The sequence below is a fragment of the Camelus ferus genome, chromosome 3 (assembly GCF_009834535.1).
Source record: "Camelus ferus isolate YT-003-E chromosome 3, BCGSAC_Cfer_1.0, whole genome shotgun sequence".
Taxonomy (NCBI): Eukaryota; Metazoa; Chordata; class Mammalia; order Artiodactyla; family Camelidae; genus Camelus; species Camelus ferus.
The window spans coordinates 63,803,076-63,823,380 of record NC_045698.1 but is presented as its reverse complement, the minus strand read 5'-3'; the positions used below and the strand labels follow the sequence as shown (position 1 = coordinate 63,823,380).

General features: G+C 35.4%; 1 protein-coding gene across 9 annotated transcripts in view; it reads left to right on the top strand.

Moving 5' to 3' along the window:
* KIAA0825 (KIAA0825 ortholog) overlaps positions 1-20,305 on the top strand; it is a 349,875-nt gene that overhangs the window by 105,164 nt on the left and 224,406 nt on the right. For all 9 annotated transcript variants that reach the window (XM_032476137.1, XM_032476164.1, XM_032476157.1 and 6 more), the window contains 3 exons: positions 4,027-4,217; positions 6,711-6,893; positions 15,757-15,867. In XM_032476137.1, the coding sequence (XP_032332028.1) occupies positions 4,027-4,217; positions 6,711-6,893; positions 15,757-15,867 (485 nt within the window). The remainder of the gene's footprint in view (positions 1-4,026; positions 4,218-6,710; positions 6,894-15,756; positions 15,868-20,305) is intronic.

The window sequence follows — 20,305 nt, the reverse complement described above, 5'->3', positions numbered from 1 at the left end:
TAATTTGAGCTGCAGTGTTTCAGTGCTATATAATAAGTTGGAATATAATGTGATACAATGAAAACTCAAAGAGAAAACAATGCCAAAATACCACAACCTTGTATTTCTTTCAAAGGGACCAGTAATAGGTATCCTTGTATTTTTTTTTTCTTGTTGTATACTTCCATCTGTGTTTGATAAATGTTTTTTATTAAGCAGCTGTATTCTTTATTTTTTCCGCTTATTGTATGTTCTTATGAGTGTGCTTTAACACCCATCTGATCATTTATAGCTTACCTATTTTCATTTCATGTTTTGAAATCCCAAATTTCTACTGAATTAAAGCCTAATGATTCCCAGTGCAACCAAAGCCAGGTCATTTAAAATTATTCATAATCAGGCTTCATTAGTTTCCTTTCCCCTGAATCCCATTGATTATACATAAACCACCATATTTGAAATCCCTTGAAGTAGATTTCAGGGCAGGGTGAAATATTTATCGTATCTTAATCAAAGATAGGGTTTTTCAAAAGTTCATCAGGCAAGCCCAGCATCACTAGCTCTTCCAATTTACCCCATCCTCCAGACTGAAGCGTAGGATTTTTGTTTTTCTTGATTGTCCCGATCGCTATGGAGTATTAAGAAAAGCAGCGTGGAGTTTTGTTCAGTGGAGTCACTCGACACCTTCCTGACACTGAAGGTTCTCCTGGCTCCATTTATGCCTGAGGTATTTTCATACAAAATGTTGCCACAACCAAGAAGAGCAGCTAAGAAGCTCTTTTAAAGGGCTTTCCACTTTTTCTAAGACCATTTCATCTCTCCTTTAGAAGTCCTTCCCAGATACTTTTTCTTTTTGCAAGAGCATCCATGTAGGGTTTTCCAAACCTGATGTGCTTCAAACAGCTGGGAGCAGAATGAAAATGAGAAAGCGGTGTGGTGCGGCTGGAAGCCTGAGATAAGAATAAAAGTACTGGTCTTCCCCTCTCCTGGCAGCATCACAGGTCCCTTATTTGCCTGGAGGCAGAGAGGTTGGAAATGAATCCATCTCATATTTCAAACTGTTTCAATATGTCAGTATCCTAATAAGCAATTTTGTATGACATTTTCATTGAAGAACAGGTACCATCTCACTATATGTCCAACATAAGGGTATTCTGTTTCCTCTTATACAAATTGGGAGCTAGAAGAGTTGTACAGTGTAAATAATAAGTAGATGCACTGAGAACCTGTTATTGAAGTTACCAAGTATTTAAGTAAAAAAAAAACCCCAACAAATTACCATGTAACACTCAGCTCTTAGATCTTATGACAAGGCTTTTGCTGCAAAGACAGAAATAACGAGATAGCTACCCTGTGATTACATGGTACTGTAGCTTCCATATACTTACATGGTCAGTAGTTACAATTTAATTGCAGAGTTAGTGGTTGTTATTTATGCTCAGAAAAATAAAGTGATACTGCTTTTCTGTTTACCAAAAATAAGAACCTTCTAAAAATAGCACAGATTTTTAAGTTGTTTTGACAACTGGCATACCTGACGTGGTTTTATCCCGTTTACTACACCCCTCTCTCCTCCTCTCTCCATTATTCCAACTGATTTGTGAAACAGGACTTGTATGTTTCTGCTACGGCTGTTTTGAGACGAGAAGAGATGAAATCTGCCTCACTGGAGGCGAAGGGTAGGATAGAGATCTCAGGGGAAGCTATCGCCATGTGCAGAGTGTAATAAAGGAAGAGTGAAAGAATTTACAAGATACCGAGCAATATTTGCTCAGGTTTTGTGATAGCAAGTGAGCCCTACATACATTATTTCTATTTCCTAAACTGTCAGGTTGAGAGAGCCAAAGAGTTCAGTATCTCTCTGATGAGGTGCTGGTCAGATGGCACAGTGGGTGTTCAAATTACATGTTTAAAATTAAGCTTTTAGTATAGTTGACATCTGCTCAATTTTAGCAACTTGTGTTTTCCAGTAGTCAAAGAATAAAGAATTGTCTGTTCAGAGATAATATTGAGTGGCTTATATAATAAAGCCCAGCTGCTTGTTTCCTGATATATAATCTAAATAAAAGCTCACATCTGTTTATATTATAGTGGGTCTACAAAAATAACAGATGTTTACTAGCAGAGTACTTTGGAAATGACAACAAATAGGGAAAGAGGTCAGGAAAATAAATGAATCACATTTAGTTTAATGAGAATCCTTGTGTACATTGAAGTTATACACATTTTGAAGAGAATTATGAGAAAGATGACCGGTTTGGAATGTTTTTAAGTAAACATGAAGTTTATATTTTAAAAAGTCTTAAAAATAAGTATTTCTCATTTTTAGGAGAAGAAATCTGTGTACCTAAACTTATTTTTGTTTTCTCATTTATTGTGAAAAGGTAGCTATCAAAGAAATTGGTTTTTTAATATTTTGAAAAAGAAGAGAAATCACGTTGCCATGTTATGATAAGCACCAGTCCATCGCCATAGAGAAGGTGTAAATCATTCATACCAGGCATGGCGTCGGCTGGAATGGTTTTGCTTTAATTAACAGACAACACAGAAAATAGTGTAAGAAAATCAAGCTTGAAAACTCCCTTCTTACTTGAAGAAATTTTTAAAAGCATTCTTTAGCATGGAACACATAACAGAGAAAATATAAGAAGCTGTAATTTTGCTACTTCCTCATTAATTTTGTGATTTTTCTTTTCCTTCAACAGTTTTGATGCACATCTAGTCAGAAAGTCAAAAGTGGTCAAAGTCCCTACCAGTTTGACCTTGACTCTGTCATTCTGATGCCCAAATTTCCCACCCAAAGAGCACAATTCTACTCATTTCTAAACTCCATTTGAAAGTCAATAGATAATAACCATTAATCATTATTATTACAGTGACTACAAAAGGTTTTAGTAATCAAAGAAATTACCAGGAGTATGATATATAAGGAGTATCTGCATAAGAAACTATCAACTTTAGGTGTAAGAGAACAGCAGACTTTTTTAGGATGACATTTGTTTGAGAAATCGAAGTCATGGGCAAAGCAGGAATTTTAAGTCAAAGAGGATTACTTAGAGATAACATGGGAAGTTTTATTCATTTAACTTTTGATACAGTAACATAATCCGGATGGTGTTTGAGGAACACATTCTACTCTTCCTATTTCAAGTAATCTTTTAATCTGAGAAGAAAATGAGGTCAGACTACTAGCATACCTCCCTGAGAGCATCTTAACTAATTAATGGTTGCAAATCACTTGAGGCTGCCTTCTCATTTCTGCCTGTTCCCCTTGGCCTTGGCTGTTGGGTCTCACTCTGTGGTCAGGGAAAAGTTAGCACTGAGAAGAGATCTTGCAAGCCAGGTGGTAAGGAATGAGAATCTGGCCCTTTGAATGTATGAAGTACTAAAAAAAATCCTTAGAAATGATGATAACATCTGCCGAGGCTCTTGCAAAATCAGACTATTGTAGTATCTGTTTCTACTACTGCTATTAAAACTCTGTGGATGAAATAGCCTAATGTAATAATCGTCAGTAGTTACCTACCCCCATTGTTTTCTTGCATGTTGATAAGCATACAGGATGTTTGTTTTTGCTCCTGTCATTTCACTTGTAGTGTGAAATTTATATTTATAAATAAAATGATCTCAATGATGCTAGCAATCCCAGAAAAATATACACACTTAAACATTTAAATAATTAGATTTTAATTTTAGAAGAATCAGCCCACTATCTTAAACTCACATGACTTGTTTAGCAGCTATAAAGATGATTATTTAAAAGTAAATTTTAGACTCTAGACCAGGAGTAGGTAAATCAAGGATATGCTAGGTTAAATACTTGTGGTCTGGATTTGCACTAGAATATCTGGTCTCAAAATTGAAATAAAACATATGTTCTTTTGTCAATAAGGATGTTTTACATCTTGTCAAAAATCTTTCTTGGTCATCTAGTGTGTCAAACTCTCCAGCTATTTCCTTTCAGCCTGAACTAATTAGGTTCATAGGAAGCAAACTGACATTTGGGAAGATGTGATTCTCTTGTTTAACGTGTGGTGGTTTTGCCAGGGGGAAAGATGCTCCTTCTCGCTCCAGATGTGGCATTATTTCTTGTGGGCTCTTCATCACGATCTCTGGACCATTCTGCCCCCCAAGTTAGCCCAGGAGATTCTCACAGAAGTGCTGGAGAAATCTTTGGGTCTCCTGGCTGCCAGATATGCTCGGGCCCATCCCAGTTATAAGAGAACTCCACAGATAAGGTAATTGAAGGTGTGAAAAGCATTGCTTTTCAAGAAAACTTTTCCATCGGTTGTTTAAAGGAGAATGTAATTCTGGATCTCATGACAAAACTCATTGTATATTTAACATGTTTCTAACATCTGAAAGGAAATCATATTCAATTCTCCAGAGATACTTTAAGTGGAAATGTGGAACTCAAATCAAAATAGCTTTGCTCTTTTCTTCTTAAAATTGTATATAGAACTCACTTGTTTCTAAAAAGTGAGTCAAAATGTATTACAATCTAGGACATAGATGTACAAAGGTTAATAAATAAGATAAAGAGGGAAAATTAAGGTCCTAAAATGGAGAAGAAAGCAGTGCTGCTGTGATGAAGTAATTTGACTTTGAGATTCTAGGCAACTGGGGATTGTTTTTGGTGTTTTTTTTTTTTTAAGCCTTTAAATAGTGTAGTTAATCTTCATTAAGGAAACGCTTTTGTCTAATCATTTTTCTCTTAATATATTCTAATTATTTCTTTCCTCTTTTCCTTTTTTTTTTTTTCCTCTTTTCTTTTCATAATGTATCACTAAAAGCCAGTTCAACAAAATGAAATCATAGAAAATGAGGAGCACCAGTCACTGGGTCTTAAATGAAAGACTGAATTGTAGTCCAATTCTATGGGTTATCTAGGCAATGAATATTACAAAAATGTGCTTACGTGATAGCAATGTTCTGTACAAAGTGAAGACTTTTGTTTTACAAATATTCTGACTAATGAGATTAAGACCTGTCTTTTAGGTGTAATTTTTTTTTTCAAATATATGTTAAGAGGAACCTAAAGACATTGGAGGCTTTTTTTTTTTTCCTCCAGTAGAAATCATTTCCTGATCACATTCTTGTAAAGCATGCTGCATTTGAAGGGCATTTAGGTCCTGCTACAGTGTTCCATAAATATGGTATTTTGCACAGGCTGTTTTGAATTACTGACCAAGTGATTTTTTTTTTAAATATTGAACTCTGAATAATGGATGGAAATTCCTTTTGAGAGCAAAGAATACCTTCATTCTTTTCCTCACATAGCTTAAATCACTTTTGACTCAGAAGTGGCAAGTTATTGTGAGATGTTTATGAAATCAGATTTACTATTAGCTCATGAAATAGGTAGTATATTTAATTAATTAACCGTACTATAGAGACGTTTGGTTTCTCTTTTCTGAGTGGTTACATTAAAATGCCATGCAAAGTTAGAGTTATCTCTTCTCGTTTTTATAAGTGAAATAAATATTTTTATTTGAATGGTTAATTCTAAACCATCATTACTGTGGAAATCATATTTCCTATGCATGTTTGTGTTTGTGTCTGTGTGTATACGTATATCTTGGATTTGCAATTGTTTAATTAGCAATGAGAGTAAGTGGATGCAGACTACAGTTAAACCTTCCTAAGGGTGATTATTGATGCTTTTAGTATCCTAATAATTTCCAACTGTCGTATAACCGAAACCATGTATATGATTTATATGTAATGTAAGTCATATATTATTAACTACGTATAAATGGATTATATATAATACAGTTGAGGTCAAAATATCGTTTTAAAAGATCCTAAAACTTACTTGTTTCTTATCACTTCTAAATTGTCTCTTCTATTTCTTCAATCCTCAATTTAAAAGAAAAAAAAAAGGAAGTTAACTGAGGTCTATACAGTTTAGTCAGTTACCAAAATCATCTTTAAACAGATCTTTAGATCTCTTTTAAAACTCAGGAAAGATAGAAACAAAGAAATAAATTTATGAATAAGATAAATAATATAGCATATTTTCCACAAATATATTTAATATTAGAAATTTCTGAAACTATAAGCTTTTCCATTTGTGCTTCTGTTGTCATTTTTTTTCTCATCTCCCACTTGCTGGGAGAACATGTTGCCCAATCTTGTAACTTTCCTTTGACAGCTTGTACTTGGATGGGGAGAATTGTTCTGCTATCATATTTTTATCTGTCATACATACGTGGATAATGGCAAATTTTCTTTTAATCTGACTTTTCTTTTGCTGAATATAGTTTCAAGGAAAGTCTCTTGAGCTTCTTGGGCAGTATATGGATAATGCAAAATAAACTTTTTTTTTTAAAGCACTCCTGAAACACTTTACTACCATAGCCATCACCATCTCTAAAGATAATGATATTTTAGGTCATTTAACACTTGGACACTCAAAAGCTATCTTTGAGGGGTTTTTTTGGGGGGGGGTGTAATTAGGTTTATTTGTTTATTTTTAGAGAAGGTACTGGGGATTGAACCTAGGACATCCTGCATGCTAAGCATGTGCTCTACCACTGAACTATACCTTCCCCCTCAAAAGCATCTTTGATGCTTTCTATCTGTCTTTGACCTCTGAAGCTCTGGTATCTAAACAGATATTTCTATTCTTACATATGTTTAATATATAATAGATGTGGATGATCGTGTGTATATGCCAGGCTGAAAAATGATTTTGTTTAACATAATTTTCTCCTTTTTCTTTCCAACAGACTTGATGTCACAACAATTTTAATATGCACTGAGAACATGTTATGGTCAGTTTGCACATCTGTACAGACGCTTTTGAATCCCCATGAGTATGTGGATGATAAAATTTTTAAAATCCATACCCATTGTAATAATCTGTTCACAACATTAGTCATCTTGACTTCACCATTAACTGAATTATACAAGTAAGTAGCAAATACATTTTCTTTTTAGCTATTATTATATATAAAGTAGTGTGATTTAACAAATTATTTGCTCTAATAAAATTTTCTTAAAATGATTCTAAAATATTCTCAAATCTGGAAGAGATCTACTGGTTCCATACTTTGAGTTAATCTGCCATAGATTTGCATTTTTATCATTAGATTTTAGTGTCTGAATTAGTAATAGCAAGTGGAAACAAGAATAAGCAATTACATTTTTTAAATGTTGAAATATTTTACTTAGCTAAATAAATAAGGTTTAGGGAAATTTAAAAATTTGAGCTACTTTTCTGGTTTATTTCATTCAAATTTATAATATTATGAAAGAGGTTAGAGTAGATCATATAAAACATTAATACAATTTTGTTTAAACTCTCCTCGAAAATAATCACTTTATCTGAAAGACTAGATAATTGCATATTCTTAGTTTCTTGAATAGTAAAAATTATGCATATTTCTATTTCTTAGGATAAATTAGGTAAAATATTTGTTTCTGTATCTTTCTGGTAAAGGCAATATATAAATCTTGATGTTCAGTAAATTTTGAGACTTTTGATTTAGAAATTCTAAGAGTAATTAACTTTGATTTCAATTTCCCTATAATTTTTACCCACTCTTTGACTTTCAACAAACGCATTGTTCACAGATTATTTCTTCTGGCAAACCTACTGTTGAAAACTAATTTTAGAAATGGAGAATTCTTTCAGAAAGGGAAAGAAGTAGTAAGATAAATTGCTGCAAATTTGGGATTATATACATAATGGTGCATAATCGTAAAAAGCTCAAGGTCTGAAACCCATAATAAATCCTGGTAAACTAAACTGATTCTACCGTAAATGAAAAAATTACTATGCTCTTAGTTCACTGGGTCATTTCATCTAAGGGGAAGGCCCTGTGAAAATCAGGAACAAAGTTGACAAATTTCATGGATTGGTCATGGTGAGCAATATTGAATTTCATGGTTTGTCACAGATGAATAGAAAAATTTTAACCCCCAATGCATTTATAAAACAAATAAATTATTATCAAAGATTGCATATTTTAATAATAATAATGTAACATACATTCATTATTATTAACCTGTGGCCTTTTGATACATATTTAAACAACTATGCAAGTACTCAAATCTCTGTGATTTGTATGTAACCTCATTCAACAAATTTAAATTGCTAATTTCAACCAGGATTGCAGAACGTTTTATACAAAGCACTGTCTCTGGTTTTTCTTAATACAAAACATAGGTAGCTGTGTTGCTTTGAAGCATGAACAAAAGTCTGTGTATACTTTAATTTTTTCTATTATTTCTCAGATCATAAATGTTTTTACAAATTTTATCCATTCATGTTGATATAAAATTTATGATTGTTTCCCCAACGTGTAAATCTAATCTTTAAAATATATTTGCTTTGTATTGACAAAGGAAATCTACAGGGCAATGTGTTCCTCAGCAAAAAGGAAAAAAAAATGTGTATGTGTTGCAAGAACCCTATTGATTTACTCAGTTGCTTTTCCCAGCCAGGATGTGAAGTTGTCATATTAGTAGTATTTTTTTTTTTAAATTGTATCACTTTCTTACATTTAAAAATTATTATGCTTTGGGGAACTGGTGAAAAGTAGCAATCAGATGTTGATAGTATTGAATTTTTATAAACCGTACCTGACGTTTGTCACTCTGTGGGATATGCCTTTTTTGAAGGCAACTGCCTTAATTCCAAGTAGTTTTGACAGGTAAACTGAATGTATTTTCCTTTCTGAGCTTAGCATAGGACCACTAAATCCCAGAGGAGGAATATGATTTTTAAATCTTTTCAGAAAGAATGAAACCTGTTTGCAAAAATCTGTGTTCTTTTTAAACTCTTCCTTTGTAGATTTCTGTTAGAATATTGTAAAAGGAGTACTTTAGGTTTGTCCTCCTGGGAAAGAGACCTGCTGAAACATAAAATATTCACCTTTTATTTTTCAAGATGCTTATTGCTTGTAGTTCTTTCGTAAAGACAGTTAAATGGCATATCCAGACAAGTACTCAATGCTCATTCATATACATACCCAGAGAGTGTTTTCATGTATTGTGTTTCAGAGAGTGGTTTCATGTATTGTGTTTTGCTTGCATAGAATTTTAGTTTTAGTTTGTGTATAGCAAATTAAAAATTAATTCTTAGAGTTTTAGGTAAATGCAGTTTAGTTTCGATTCAACAAATGTTGCCTCCCTCAGCCCTATGATTATGCACCAGGATTAAACACAAAGGATGCAGCAGTGAGCAAGATGAAATATTCCCATTCAAGTAATTTAGGAATGTCTAATAAAATACTTAATGTTAAAATTAAATGTTACTTTATTTCCAGAGTGTTTCAGTGTGTCCTATGAAAACTAAAAGTGGGAACTTTTTGAAAGTTGAGTGCCCCCAGTGTTACATGATTTAATAAAATGGAAGAATGACGTTCACTACAAGTACCAAGGTACCAGGGAAAGGCTAGAGTCATCAGAAATAGGCCAGAATGTTGAGCACTATACCAAGGAGCAACAGGCCTATCTTAGGGTTCACTTGGTATCATTCTTACAGCTTTGAATCACTAAATTCCAAGGTATTTCAATGCTTTGTCTGTAGTTTTGTTTCAAACTAAAGCTAGATGTTTTAAGGTTATGGTCTAAGCCTGTTTATTTCTTTATTTATTTGAAATTCTTTTACTGTCCCTCACAAAATAGAAAAGGTTGGACTAAAACTTTGTTTTTCATACTTCAAGGATGTCTGGCCTGCTTGAAACAGGTAGTTCCTCAAAGTGTTAAGCACAGGGTGTGCTTATGTATGATGCTCAGGAGAGAGGAGAGAGGACATGTGACACAGTAATTTGACTCCCAGATATGTAAAAAAAAGAAAGGCAAATGTATTGTCCGTTCAATGATTTGTACACAAGTGTTTATAGCAGCATTCTTCATATTGGCACAAACTGAAAACAGAACCCAGGTATGCATCTGCTGGTCAATAGATCAACCAAATGTGGCATGTTCATACAGTAGAATATTATTCAGCCATAAAAAGAAGGGAAACTGGATAGATGCTACAGCAGGGATGAACCTCAAAACCATTATGCTAAGTGGAAAAAAACAGATGTAGAGAGCACATATTGTATGACTCAGTCTATTAGAAACTTCCAGAATGAGCAAATCCATAGACACAAGGTAGATTAGTGGTTGTGAGGGACTGGGCGGAGGGGAGGACAGGTAGTACCTGCTAATGGGTACAGGGTTTCTTTTGAGGCTAATGAAAATGTTATAAAATTAGATAGTGGTGAAAGTTACACAACTCTGTGAATACAGTAAATAATCATTTAGTTGTATACTTAAAATGAGTAAATTTTGTGGTATGTGAATTATATATTTCAATATAACTGTTAAAAATGAATACAGACTGGATGGAAATAAAGATTAAAATATTTAAAATGTGAAAAAAAAGAAGAAAAGAAAAAGTATCTGGTAGAATGCAACAGATCCAGAAAACAGTTAGTGGTCTTGGCCCTTTTGTTTCGATTAAATAACTCCCTTTGTCCCCTTCCCTCTAAATATTGTTTTTGAGGGAAATCTCTGCTTAAAAAAACCCCACTACACTCAAAATGCTTTATGTGGGGACATAATAAGTTAAAACACTGGTAAACGACTAGTCATTAACTTTGGCGAAGGCCTGCTCCCTGAATCTCTGACTGGCTGCTTCCTGCCCTGTACTCTGGGGTCAAGTCTTGTTCTCTCTCTTCACCATATATCCCATTCCCCATCTGCCCCTTGGCTGGGTACCACCCAAGACTGCTCTTCACAGATGGCCCTGAAATTCATCCTCCTTTCCACTAAGCAGGATCTACAGTACCTTCTATTTATTCATTCTTTTTTTTTAAACCAGTATTTACTATGTGCCTACTATAGGCCAGGCATTGTTCCAGTCATTTGCTAACTTCAAATCAGCATTTTCTAACCTCGAAGAGTTATTTTCATCATGAGAAACACAAGCCAGGGGCAGAAGTATATGTAACTCTATTTCACTCCAAGTATCTTACCTTGATTTCTTTCGCTTACTGACATTTAGGCAACTACTTATAGTCCCAGGGGTAACACTGCTTTATAAAAGCAAAGCAGTGGCTTAGAGTTACATTTAAAATGATGAAGTAGGTTTTATCCAGTTATCTCTACATATTCACGGTTAGTTGTCTATGACTTTGGGGCCATCAGAGAGGCTTACACATCCTCAGTTATCTCAGGTATTCCACTGCTGTCCCAATAGTTCACTTTCAAAACAGTTCTACTTCTTCTGAAGTTGTGGTCTTCTCTTGTTAGTTATGTTTATTGAGCCCCTGCAGTGCTACCAGGTGGGCACCATGGTAGCCACAGATGATACCAGACGTCTGATCTGACCCCTCTGTCCCTGTGGAACTTACATCCTTGGGCTGTCTCAATTCCATCCTGGAGGTTTATTCCACTAGCATCATATTATGAGACAGTTCTCCTGGGAGGGCAGCCAAAACAGAGTGTCACAAGAGAAGCATAAAACCCAGCTAGTCCTTTTTAGCATATCAGTTTGTCTCACTTTTGATGTGCATTGAATTTGTTTCATTTTAGCAGCAACTGGCTACATTAAGCCCAAGGAGTCAATCAGTTTTGTTAATGAAAAAAGAAAAGAGGGCAACAATAATTGTAGATCAGGGAACTGAAAGAGACTGAAACTTGGGTAGAGTGCTCAGGTGGTGTGGTCTGATCAGCCCAGAGCCAGTATGATGTTAATGATGGGGAAGGGGCATGGGTTAGCTGATGCTGGAGGAAAGGTAAAGGCAAGGAGTTTCCCCAGATTTGTATTTTTCCCCTTAAGCAAAGCTGTCTTTATAGGCTGCTCATTTGGAAATGTGAGAAAATGTATTCTGCTTCAACCTATAGACAATGACTTAGTTTTAAAGGAGTGTTCAAAATGCTATATGAAAATTCTTTTATGTCTTGTGGAAAATATAATTCTGTGGCTCAAGCACTTCTATTTTACTTTCCACTATGAATTATTTAGAGCAGTCTCGCTTTTAACTATATATGAGAACATCATTACAGGTTATCTAATAGCAAGATCATCATTTCATTCTCCCATGGAGGCTTGTGGGCCAATTTTCACCCCGTTATACTCTCCAGAATAATGAAACTAATTTGAGATCTTGCTGTGGAATTAAATGCACATACAGATCCCACCCCCTCTGAGACCATAAACATCTGCCATGACATTTGTTATCACAAAATAACCTTACTATTACCAGTGCAACTGTCAGTGGAGGAAAAGAGTTTAGGGATGGGCAGAAATGTTCCGGGAAGTATTGGCATTACCAGCAGTTTGTAGAGTAAGAAATTTTGGCACCAAATAACCATTCCATTATTATCAGGTCCTCCATTATTTTATCTAATTTGGAGGATAAAACTGTACCTAGGCAACCATTTAGACTATTAGGAATTCCATGTCAGTTTTGAGGTGGTTGCAACGAGACCTTCTTAAGAAGTATTTGCATCTGTTGTTATCATATTGATATGACCTTACAGATGTCGAGCCCTTATTGTGCACAAGGCACTTTGCTACGGGTTTATATTTCTCAGTCATCATACTGACCTTGTGAGGTGATTTTTGTCACCCCATTTTACAAATGAGAAAACTGAAGCAAAATTAATTGCCAAACAACATTACACATCTAATAAAGAGCCCACCCAAGGTATAAATCCAGGCTGTCTGGCTCCAGAGCACATACCCATGCAGGTGCATTTAATGATCTTCAGTGACACCCCTGTTGCGTATGGAGCAGACAGTAAAAAGTGAATGTAAAAGGATATGAGATAGAGTTAAGTCCTAAGAAGAAGCAGAGCCAAATAAGGGCATAGAGTGGGAATGGGTGGTGAGAAGGGATATATTTTAGACAGGGTAGTCAGGGAAGACTTACTGGAGAAGGTTTTGAGGTCGAGCAATCTGTGAACCTAGTTGAACATAACAGAGAGGACATTCTAGGTAAGGTAGTCATTCTTAGAGAAATGAGGTGTCCTCCACCCTCTGCAGGTAACTGGACAAACGGGGATTTACGCAAAGGGGTAGGTGGGAAAGTAGGCAGAGGCTAAGACACCACAGCCTCTAGTCCCTCCTGCTTTCTCATCAAGCTCGTCTCTTGTCCCATCCTTTCCCACCAGTCTGTCACTTCCTTTGAGACTCCCTTTCTTTCCAGACCCTTTGCTCTATCTCTTCTCACTTTTTACTGGCACCTCCTCTTCCTAGCTCCCTTGCTAGTGCGTATCCCTCCTCTACACCCTCACTTTCTTGGCCTCTCTATTCAGACTCTGAAACACTGATGGCAAAAATCACTCAGCTGTTCTTTTATGCCCTTTGTCGGTCACACCTCCTATCCTATCTCTGGGTAGCTCCCTCTTTCATCCTTCTCCCCTTTGCCCCAACCCTCCACCTTGCCCCATCGCATTAATTGCTGGCAGGTAGTCTTGCTACAGTACTTCTCTGAGAAACCGAGGCCATCATGAAGATACTTTAACTTCCAATTTCCATTCTTAATTATTTTGACTCCTACTCACTTCAACATTCTTTAATTGGTGATCGATGTGTCTCTTTTCCCAACCAAAGCAAATCTTTCCACCTGACCTCTTGATTACTCTTACCTTCTATGCTAATGTCTTAGTCTTTTACATACTCCTTCTATCTCTGGTTCTTCCCCCTAAGACTCTCCTGTATCAAAAAATTTTCCTTCTTTATTATTGTGTTTCCCTTCCAAAAATAGTTTGTGCTCATTGTCTCCATTTTTACACCTACCATTCACTCAATGTATGGCAAATGCCCTCATCATGCTAAACACACAGTCTGGGCCGGGTCCTCCTTGCACACCCAAGTGCTAACTTGTCCCTCCATTCACTTACACTCCCTGCAGCCTTTACCACTGTTGGCCAGTTCTCTTCCCTTGGCTTCCAACATCACATTCTCCTGGCTCTTTGCCTGCTTCTCTGATGATTCTTTCCTGGTTTCATTTGCATGCTTCTTTCTCTCACCCCACCCTTTAACTGTTGGTGTGTCCCAGAGTTCTGTCCTCATCCATCTTTTCATCTTACATTCTTTCTTTCAGTGAATTTACCCATTCCCATGGCTTCACCAGTATGCCAATGATTTCCATATCAATATCTTCAATCCACATGTCTCTTGTATGTGCTAGGTCAGTAAATCCAAATTCCTATTGGATGTCTCTCTTTGGATGTACTTCAAATGTCTGCAGCCCCCTCATCATATCCAAAGCTAAGTAAAATGCCTGCAAGTCATCCAGACTTTCTTCTTCTCTTAACCCTTCTGCCTTCTCCCTTCTCCCTTATGTCATCTCCAACCCCATGTCATTAGGGAATGAATATTGTTAGGTCTATTAATTTTACATATTTTTATATGTGTCCCCTACACACTCTCTCCTCTACTTCTTCCTTTGGTTGAGGTCTTTATGGTTGAGGACTTTATCTCCTTCTGCCTGGTCTACTGCAGTATCATCTTCATTACCTCCCTTCCTCCTGTCCTAATCTTCTCCAATCAACTCTCCTCTCTAGGACACAGGTCATTTTTCTAACACGTGAAATAACTGATAAAATCCCTATGCTATAAACTCTTCAGTGATTCCTCATTGCTAATACAAAGTCCGGACTCCTTAGAAAAGCATGTCTTGCTGTCATGACTTCTCTAGTTCACACAGTGGAAGGTATGGAGTGGAAATAGGACAGCTTCATTTTGAAGCCTATTTAAGGAATTCTGTTCTATCTGAAGTTTAGTGAGCCAAAAAAAAAAAAAAAAGCTTTCAAAGAGGAGATGATGTATTAAAAGTCTAAAAAAAAAGTCAAAGTGTATTTAATTAGAAGTTGCTCTACTTGGCAAGACAAACAGTGGAGAGGCAGGTGAAATTTGGAAATGTGAGGATATAAGAAGCCAGGTGTAGGGTGAAAAGACAGGGGTAGGTTTTCAAAGTGGAATTCCATTCTACGTATTATTTAAGAGATGTTACTGCTTCTCTACTATATGTAAAGAGAGATAGCACCACTTCAAACAACTCCATTTCTAAAATGTTCCCAGTTGTCCCTCTTAACTCCATGTAGGCAAATATAGTCTCCTGTTATTATAAAAATTTTATTAGCCAAGTATCTACTCAAGATTTTATGTAACAAATCCTTTCTTATTACCTCAAGGTTTATTGTTGAATTTGGGCCAACCTAGAAAAATGTTGCAGTTTCTTCTCTAAAGATAGCTGGAGACCAGATATTCTGGCCAAATTTTCTAATTTTGAAATCATAGTCCTATATTTTACTGTTAAATTCTTCTTTACCAGCCTTCTGTAGACTCTTAGGAACACATAAAATTAATTATAAATCCTCATTAATTGTTTAGTATTTAAAAATCACTTTAGAGAGTAGAAAGAGGTACCTTTATACTAAACATTGTTCCATTAATGAAGCAAAAACTGACAAAATATTGACATTTATTAATAAGGTTCATGATGAGGGAGGGAGACATAAGTGGTATTCATTTTTACTATTCGTATATTTATTTTTGACAAATTTTATATGGGAATTTTTTAAATTAAATGTAATGATATTGTCATACCTTCTCAAGGGTAAGGATTGTCCTACAGAGGCCTCTGAATCACCTGTTAACTTACAAATCCCAAGTGGATGAAGTGGGTGCCTTGTCCATTCTAACACAAGGGCATTTTGTGTAAAACCACTAACTTTAAGTACCAAGAGAAAATAGAAAGTTCTGATAGTCGTCATAGATAATGTTTCCTGTATATTCTGAAATAATTATTTTTGTCTTCTTAGGACTTTTCAGCATGGCATGGATAATTCTGCTTCAAATTCCTTAAAATCATTTTTTAAGCAACCATTACATTGGCTTTCTTGTATATCACATTTCTACCCTTCTTTACTCAGGTAAGAACCCCTAAAAACTATTCTATCTAGAATTCTATGATTCCTTTGAAGTTTAATAGAAACTTTTATCCATGGAGGTAAATGCACCTTACAAAAAGAACTTAAAACTTTTTACACTATGCAGGTAAGTAAAAGGTATATTTCTTTTTTTAGCTCAAGAATCCAAGATACCGGCCTCATAAGCATTCTACTAACACGGTTTTACTAAAGTCATGGAAAAATGTGAATTTTTAGAATTTAGTTCTATTTTAGCTAATTGCCTAGCCATTTTCAAATTCATCCTTCTTGATCTATGACTGGGGATTTGACAGTTCTCCAATTAATTGTCAAAAAAAAAAAAAAGACGGTAATACTGGATAATTCATGTAACTAACTCAGAGCCTGAGGTAAAAGTTGAGAGAGGAGTAACTTTTAAAATTATGAATAGAGTCTTTCACATTTATTATTTAATTAATGGCATTTAAACATAAGAAAAATCATTTAAAGCATGAAATGTACTTGAGGAGTAATCTGATGACATTTTGTGGCATTACGTGGAATGTCAGTTTGATTCTTTGCTGAATATATCATTGGAAAGTACCTTTCCTTGGTATCTGTGAATAAATATATCATGTATAGCTGAAGGAGATATTGTTAATCTTACATTTTTGATTCATCTTGGAAATACGTTATCAGTGATTTCACTATCTAAACTGACTGTTTCTCTCTCTTGAGGAAGAGTTCTACTGTAAAAAAGAGGGCATGCAAACCTCACACACAAAGTCTTTATGGACACAAGAAACATAGACTGTTGACCTGTCCCCACATGTCTGTCCCCATGTAGGTAACAGGGAATCCAAGATCAGTGAGACATAGACCCTGCCTACCTTCAGGGACCTCAGTGTATTGTTGCTACTGAACTTAATATAAAACTTTTCCATCTCTGAATAATTCCTTATGATTGATTCCTAGAAATGGAACATCCTCAAAACTCTGTCATCTCAATGCTCTGCAGATTGCATGTAAATATACTCTTATGTGGTTGAGAATTAAATAGCTGATTTAATATTCATTATTGCAAAGATAACAAGTTAAGCAACTGAATCTTTTACAGTGTGAGTTAAGCAGACAACCTGTGTCATTTTGATGAGTTCCCAAACTCCTAAACATATTCATTCTCCATGTTATTACCACATTTGCTTTAATCTATTTTTATTACTTGCTTTGATCTTAATCTGTAACCGTTGGAGTTACCCCTTTAAGCACAGCTCTATAAGACTTCCATCTCCAGGTTTGCTCTGTTCAAATGAACTAGAGGCCTGAGTAGTCAGCATGTCAATGGGTTTATCTTTCAAATAGCTTGTTCTTATATTTAACTTCCTTCTCTTTTCTCTACCTAAAGCAAATGTAAAGGTAATAAGACTTTTCTTTCCTTCTGCTTGATTGTAGCAATCAATCCTCACTGTTATCCTGATGCAGAGACTAGAACATGGTGGTGACTACTCAGCCCATAGGGGAAGTGCAATTTGACACCATTTTTCTGGAGGGCAGTTTAGTAAACTGTATCAAAAACCTTAAAAATATTTATGCCCTTTTATCCAATAATTCCATTTCTAAGAATCAATCACAAGGAATTAATCAGAGCTGTTGAAAAAGTTTTGTATGTAAAGATATAAAAGAATTTGTGGAAAGAAAAAATGGAAATAAATGTCTCACAGTATGGTGTTAGACAGATCACGTGTGGATTAGCCATACGATAGACTACTTGTGGAATCATTAAAAAGGTTGATTTAAAAAAATATTGAAATGACAAATATTTGTGATTTATAGTTAAGGGAAAACTGCAAGTTTGTGATTATGACATCACCAAAGCTGGCTCAGTTTTTAAAGTGATAACTGTGGACCTGACATGCCAAGTGCTTCATGTACTTATCTCTTTTAAACTCACACCAGTCTGTGAAGTAAGTACTCATGTGCTTCTTTCACGAAGAGTAAAGTGATGGGCAGGGAACAACTTTCCAAAGAGAACAAAGCAGGGAGGCTGACTCTGAACCTAGGTTTGTCAGCTTCCAAAGCTCAAGCTCCTGACAATTGGATCTCCACCTTTCAAAGGGAGAGCAGTTCAGGGTGATGTTAACAGGTGTGCAAGTAAAATCTAAGATTGTCAATTATTCATTATGTAGAGTCTCTTTTTGTGGTTCAATTTGCAGGAGCTCTGATATGCTAATATGTACTATTTATCTTCAAGGGAGGGATCTAGTGAGCAGATTCTTCATACTTGCAGGATATGGGCGCTCCTGTTGCCAGGGGATAAATAATTATTGGGAGATGTGATACAATTGAAGTGTTGAACTATGCCATACTACTCTACACATAGCATTCAAAAAGCGTGTACAGACCTTTAAAAAAGAATGAAATAATGCCATTTGTAGCAACATGGACAGATCTAGAGGTTATCATATTACGTGAAATAAGGCAGAAAGACAAATATCATAGGATGTCACTTATATGTAAAATCTTAAAAAATGATATAAATGAACTTATAAATGAACTGGAGATAGACTCACAGACGTAGAAAACAAACTGTGGTTTGTTTGGTCTTTGATAAGGGGAAAGGGATGGGGGAGAGATAAATTAGGACTTTGGGATTAACGTATACATACTACTATATGTAAAATGGATAAACAGCAAGGACCTACTGTAGAGCATGGGGAACTATATTCAATATCTTGCAATAATCTATAATGGAAAATAATCTATATGTACATGTATAACTGAATCACTTTGCTGTACACCTGAAACTAATGCAACATTGTAAATCAACTGTACTTCAATAAAAAAGTAGTATAGAATAACAAATATTGAAAAGTTAGAAACTTTATACTAGAGAGCTTATAGGTTATATTTTGTCTGTAGGAGTGTAAGCAATTTTAATTTTTATTTGTATATTTTCCAAATTTCCTATAATGAAAGCAGCTTGATTTTATTAAGATCAAAAATTTTTAAGAAAAAATGAAGTTTATTTTTTAAATTGCTCTTTTGTCCATGTATAGTACCTATAACCTCTGTACAGAAACCCAGCAACATGTCCTCAGAGGATCCTGCCTTTCACACTTCCCTCGTCCTCTGCATGGTGTCTTTTCTATTAGGAACACATTGTTCTTTTTTTTTTTTTTTAATTTATTTTTTGTGGGAGGAATAATTAGGTTTTTATTTATTTATTTTTAATAGAGGTACTGGAGATTGAACCGAAGTCCTCATGCATGGTAGGGAGGCACTCTACCACTGAGCTATACCCTCCTCCCAGGAGCATATCGTTCTTAAACACTTTAGGGTGGAATTTGATTATGGCTTCCACGTTGAGCTGCTTTTGCCTTTCCCCAGGATTTATCATGTTCAATTGATTCTTCCTCCACAGTTCTCTTAGAACCAGTCTTCCTCTCCAACTCATTACAACAACCTTAGTACATTCTGCTGTTATTTAATATGTTTTAGAAACTCTTTTTGTAATCTTATTCTCCTGCTCAAGAACCTGTAGTGGCTTCTGCTTCACCCACACTGCCTGGCTTGTTTCCTGGAGCACCCAACAGTCTTCTCTGCTCCAGTTGTCAGCCTCCTCTCTTGTCTTTAAGATGTGATTATTCTATACTTTTAACATTTATTTATTGCTGATTCTCAGCTTCCTTCAGGCGTTTTATTTATGTAGTTTTCTCTCCTAAAATGTCTTTGATTCTCTCTTTTGCCTTTCTAAATTGTTCAGTCAAGTACACTGTGAGCCCCATACCCTGACTTTCTGATAGTTATTCTCTTAACAGTGCCATATAATCTGTTTAGAAAGACATGATCCATTGGATTTATAGTCAACATGTTCAGGGCAGTGGTACAGTCAGAGGAACCCAGCATAGCGTAAAAGTGATTTCAAAATAACCCAAGTTATTGATTTGCATTTGTCAAGCATTGCAGTGGGAATTCCTAGACCACCATCATGCAACCTTAAAAATCTCCACCTTCCAATCCATTCCTTCATATATAGCAGCTGTTTCTGTGTGCTTTCCACCCCCAAATTATCCTCCCAAACTCCATCCCTCACCTTAGCAACTAAAATGAACTGTTCAGGGAAATACACATCAGTTGGATGATGACAAACTGAAAATATACTATGCTTTTTGGGGGGAAAGGATGAGGCTGAGAAGAACAATGACTAAAATATTTCCTGTTATGAAGTATCTTAGTAATTCAATGACCTATTTGCTTATTTATTTACACCTCTGCATTGTTTCAGAAAGATTTAAGTTGGCTTTTAACAGTATTAAATATATTAAGATAATGAATTAAAAGTAGGTGAGAAGGAAGAAACAGAGCAACAAGGACATGAAATTAAGACCTAAAATAAGAGTTACAAATGCATAGATAGTTATATGGACCATAAATTTGTCCATAGGATTACTAGAGAAAGCCT